We start from the raw sequence: 5,851 nt of genomic DNA on the forward strand, positions 1-5,851 counted from the left end.
CTCTTACAAAACCGCAGCAGGGTATGGGGTTAAAGAAATGGGACTGCTGCAATCAGTATCCTCTTGATGTTGCTTTCCTGTAGATCATGAAAACTGAAGCGTGTCTAATATGGGAATTCTATTATTTGTGCCCGGAGATAGTGTAGTGGTCAAGACCCACAGGGACCGCATGCAATCCCCACTTGGATCGAATCCCCCGAATCCCCTAGAGCCTTCTCTCCTCTGTCTCTCCTTCTCTGTCTCCCAATCCACCTTCCCACTGTCTCAATAGAGAAGAAACACGTCAACAAGTCCTGGCAGTAGAGTAGGCTATGGATGAGGTTGAACGGAGGGTGAAATGCTCAGCCCTGCCCTCACGGAGTCACTGCTCACTCATCACGTCAACTCTGATTATCCTGACTTCAAATGTGAGCCACGATCAAAGGGTAGAGTGTGAAAAGTGTTTTTTCAAGCTACTTTGACATGAAGGGAGATCAGTTGAGTCCTGTGTATCAGGAGTGAGCTCCCACGTGAAGTAGGGCACTCAAAACCCACAAGCCTTCACAAATGGTGACATCATCTCTGGAACATAAGGGTGTCCCATCAGCCTCGTTTGGTATCAGAGTGTGATACTGTGACATTGTTGATCAAGTAGTTGAAATTGTAGTAGACATAGTTGAAATTGTAGTAGACATAGTTGAAATTGTCATATGGGAACTCTGAGTAGTTCATTGTTTTAGAACAGTGAAAATCTAATTTTTAGATAGCTTACCTGATGCAATGATGATATCTTGCTGTGATTGACAGTTTATACCATTTCTTCCATTCGTGCTATGGCATATAGTCGATCCATACGTAATGTGGACTTAATATTATAATGATTTATGTTATTATGCTAGTGGATCTCATATTCAGTATTAGAGTGGATCTAAAACAGGTTGGAATGTAGCAGGTGTACCTGGTGTATAAATTAAAACAATGTTTTATGAAAATGAAAAAGGTCAAAATAATAATAATTATTGCGCATACTACATACTGTATATAATGTATGGTAATATCTTTACAGAAATGTCTTGAGATGTATTTAAATATATGATCTTCTCACCCTTTCTCAAATAGCTATCACAAAAGCCCACATGAATTTGTTGTGCTCTGCCACCATCTATTGGCTCCATCGAAAATTACATTATCAGTAGACCTATTACTGTACATTACTTACCTGAAAGAAACTATATATGTTGCACTAGTGCCCTCTGCTGGCATTGACAGTGAAGAACAAGCACGGTGTGGTCAAAACAGACAACAGACATAAGAAATAAGAAATACATGGTAAACCACAAACTAGCATGTCCCCCATATTCATTCCCCTATATGAGCTCATATATCAGCAAAAATAATAACCCAAAGCCAAAGCTCAGACCTATGAAAATGGAATATTCTGTCCTAGAAAATCTGACTGAAATATATGATGATGATGATGTAGTAGAGGTTTCAACACACTTCTTTTAGATCTGTTTGCCTAGGATTGTTGGCTTGTAGCCAAACACAATCTAGTAGATAACTCTAAACTAGACCCGCCTTTCTTTATCGAGGTCTCCATATATTCTGGCTTCCCGAAATAGAATAGGTGTAGTCAGTCAATTACCCAGAAGTCAGAGGAGGCCGGTGGAATGAATCCCTTATCATTCAGATGAGTAGTAAGTATAAATATAATAGGATGTCATTATTGAAATGAGTGAAGTGAACATGTGGCTGAATGAGAAAGACCTATCCAGCAGTGACCTTGAAGCAGGTGACCAGACCAAAGGCTTGGATCCGAGGGGGATGTGCCACTGGAAAGAGTGCCCCTCAGGCCGGCCTTTAAGGAGCCTGGTGATTGTTCAACCAGTTCAATTTCATGAATCATAGCCTTGTGCCACAAAAGTGCCACCTGATAGGCATGGGGTACAATCACACACAAAAACGTGTTTTCAAGTTTAAAATCTCTCTCTCTCTCTCTCTCTCTCTCTCTCTCTCTCTCTCTCTCTCTCTCTCTCTCTCTCTCTCTCTCTCTCTCTCTCTCTCTCTCTATCTCTATCTATCTTTTATGCTTAACTGGATCTCTCTCTCTCTTTTATGCTTAACTGGAAGTCTTTATTTACTCTCTCTTTTTATGTTGATCATTCTCCAAGCACAACTTATATAATTTATATATGACAAATCCAGTTGAACTTTAAACCAAATACACAGATTTATTCATTCCATTTCATGACAACATAAACTGCAGTGTGGGAAGAGCAGCACGCCATGCCAGTATCATTTACGTTTACATGTGAATGTAAATGTGTGTGTACATAACGAGCGCTCCAGTGTTCTACTGTAAGAACGTTGTCTTTTTATTAAACTTTGGAAATATACACATATGGAATGGCTCCTTTAAAGATAAACAAAGTAGAATTCTCACAAAAATATTCAATCATTTCAGTTTTTCTACATCGTCAGAAATATAGTATACATTTAAATGCATGGATAACATTAATAGTTCACGCACACAAATAAAACACCTTGCATTTCAATAATAAATCCATTCTCTGAAAACTAGTGGATTAATCAGTCACTTCTCTTTAGTCAAGGACGGCCCTACTGAAAAGACAAGAATATCTTTAGTCGAGGACGGCCCTACTGAAAACACAAGAAGGATCCCAGTCTCATTTCATCATGAAGCAGACAATGTGAGCTATATTTGCATCATGTATCGGCCACAAAGCAGTGTGTTATTGTTAACCCTTTTAGGTGTAGCCCACGATTTCACATGTGTGGTCAGAACTGAACATTCTAATAATGATGTCCATTGAATGATGGCCATTGAAATCTTTATAGTTCTAGAATTCAAAGATAGAATTCTGCTTAAAAAACAACAACAACATCAACAACAACAAACTTAGCATCCCTGGTAATATGGAACATAAATCTGTGTGTTTTGCCAGACAATGACACTGCATACATTTACATAGCCCTCGTTGGTTTGATCCTGAGATCTCTGTCTAAGGCAGCATTAATTTCAAAAGGATAGGCTAGGGGATAACATTGTCTTGGCCAATCATGATTATAACTGATGAGAAAGTGAATATGCAACATGGAGCAATCACTAGAAGCAATGGCAGGCACAATCTCCAATGGAGATTGAATATATATATATATGTGTATGTATATTTTATATGTGTTTCTGTCTGTACACAGTCAAACTCTCTTCTGTTGAAAACTAGATGACAAAGTGGGTCCCTTTGTCAAACATTAGATTTAAAAGACAGTGTTCGGGCTGTGAACCAAATACAGTACATCAACATGGTAAACTTGAGATATACACCATGCAAACACAGAGTTGAAATGTTTTGCAAAAGTGGAAGTGAATACTACTACTAATTACATTTGCACAACATGCTCTTCCTCTATGAAGCCACACTGTAAATGTGGTGAACAGAAATCCTATTGCAATGTTACATCCGACACTGTGGGGTGTGAACCAACGTCCTTGGGTTTATGACCAAAACCACTTAACTGTATTACAATGTAATGCAAATATTTGACTCTCTATACGTCTGCATACTGAAAGAAATGTATCTCAAACCCCACCCTCTTTTCTTGATCCTCCAATCACAACTGTCACTTTGAGATGAGCAAATACTAATGTGAAAGAATTAAACGTTCTAGCATGGGCGCGGAAACATAATACTCACACAGTGTTGATAATGTCACAATGACTTCACAGCAAACATAAGCTTATCGAACCACAGTGATGCTGCCATGTTTTTATATTGTACACAGTAACGTAACAGATTACACACACAACCACTCATTACAAATGTATTGACGCAAGTCAAGTTAATTGCTTCATCACTCATTCCTAAGTAGAACAAGATAAGTAAACGCCAAGAACTTAGCCTCAGTCCTTTTAGTTGGTCATGTCAGTTGAGATAATGCTAAAGAACCCCCATGACCTATTATGTTTCCTGCCTCCAACACACACACACAAATGGCAAATGTCATTGCACAAATTTAAACTCTGGCTTTTCAACGTTTCAATCTCGTAAGCCCTCGGAAACAAACCACGGCTGAGAAGAGAGGTGGTTCTTTGTTAATATATTTCAGACTGGCATTGGCCACAGGCTAAATGTTACAACCAGAGACATGGATAATGGTTACAGATACAGACCCTTGTCCTTCCTTCCATGTTGAAATTCCTCATAATGCCCAACGTTGAATAGAGAGAGCTATGGGAAGAGAGGTAGGAACCTTATCCACCACTATGTGCTCTCGTCATTTGCATGCTAATTACTTGTTTTAGCACAGAAAGCATTTTGTTGATAAATAAAGGACCCCATTATACAAACTGGTAGACAGAATGGCACTCGGCAAACCCTCCACAGAAAAGGATATTTACACCGCTGGCGCTGGCGCTCCAGCCTTGGCAAAGGTTTTCCTATACAGAGATGTGTTAGATGGCCACTTCCTCACATGGCAGGTTGAGCCTTACTGCCCCACCTGCTGCTGTGGAAGCAGAGTAGCAGGCAGAGGCAGAGATAGTGGAGGGGCCATTGGTCTCCGTGGTGTACAGCTTGCAGGTCCCTGGTGGGATGGCATCAGGAGCCTCCCTCTCTGGGCTGGAAGCCCGGGACGAGCCCGGGGAGGGTGTGGGGCTGAGCTGCACCGCTGTAGTGTCCTGCAGTGTGTGCTCGCTAGTCTCTATCTCAAATGCCGCTCCTCCAGCAAGTCCGCCTCGCCCCACCATCCCTGTGCCCCTGCCGCCCACCTTGGACCTGCGTGAGCCCTGGGCCGGGGGCAGGCGGCTGCACACACAGCAGGCTCCGAAGAAGGAGAAGGCCACCAGCAGCAGAATGGGTCCTATGATGATGGGGGGGTTGGCGGAAGGCACCAGGGTGCTGAAGGCAAAGGCTCCGACCAAAGTGATGTTGATGCCTGCCAGCATGATGCACAAGCCACAGGCACAGCATAGTGCCGGGGAGGGCAGCCCGTGAGGACGAGACTTCCTCCTCTTCTTCTTCTTTGGCTCTTTCTGAGGCACGGGAGTGCTGGAGCTCCTGTCGGTGACAACCATGTCTTAATCACAAGGCTTCTCTCTCTCTCTCTCTCTCTCTCTCTCTCTCTCTCTCTCTCTCTCTCTCTCTCTCTCTCTCTCTCTCTCTCTCTCTCTCTCTCTCTCTCTCACCCTCTCTCTCCTTCTATCTGTCTCTGTTAGTCTCTTTATCCTTCAGCCAAGACTGTTCCCCATGGCAACACACCACCAAGTTGTGCCTAATATTCACACTGTGAAAGCACCTGTATCAGAGAGGGAAACAAATGAAAGCCAATGCAGAGGTGTAACACATTAAGAGCAGAGCAAACGTGCCCCTGTTAGTAGTTAAAGGAACACACCAACATGATGGGAAATGCGCTTACCGTCTTCTCCAGAGTCAGACAAGAAGATAGATACCGGTTTCCTCTCTGTGTGCTCAGTAGAAAGCTATCCGGCTGCAAGATAGTCTAGCTTAGCACAGATTAATGGAAGTGGATACGGACCACTAGCCTAGCTTAAAACTCAGGGAGAGGTATTTTTGGCCAACAGTACAAGCCACTTCCATTAATTTGTGCTAAACTAGCCTATATTGCAGCCAGACAGCTTTCTACTGAACGCAGAGAGGAAATGTGTATCTATCTTCTTGTCTGACTCTTAAGAACACAGTAAGTGCATTTCCCATAATGTTGCCTGTTCCTTTAAGTGTATACACTGTGTTATGTGTAAATGTATTCATTATGATACTCTTGGTTGACCACTATAACATCATTGGACAGCGATCAAGTGGTCAACGAGGCTTGCCAAGTTGTCCACTCCATG

At 42.2% G+C, this 5,851-nt stretch overlaps 1 protein-coding gene across 1 annotated transcript; it reads right to left on the minus strand.

Annotated features, from left to right (window-relative positions):
- Positions 1-4,453: 4,453 nt before the first annotated feature.
- Positions 4,454-5,074, minus strand: tmem275a (transmembrane protein 275a; the record flags this gene model as incomplete). Its single annotated transcript, XM_084327249.1, has 1 exon — positions 4,454-5,074. The coding sequence occupies one exon, from the start codon at positions 5,072-5,074 to the stop codon at positions 4,454-4,456; it is 621 nt and encodes a 206-aa protein (XP_084183375.1).
- Between the last annotated feature and the right edge of the window lie 777 nt (positions 5,075-5,851).

The sequence above is a fragment of the Notolepis coatsorum genome (genome assembly GCF_963971535.1).
Source record: "Notolepis coatsorum genome assembly, chromosome: 13".
Lineage (NCBI taxonomy): Eukaryota > Metazoa > Chordata > Actinopteri > Aulopiformes > Paralepididae > Notolepis > Notolepis coatsorum.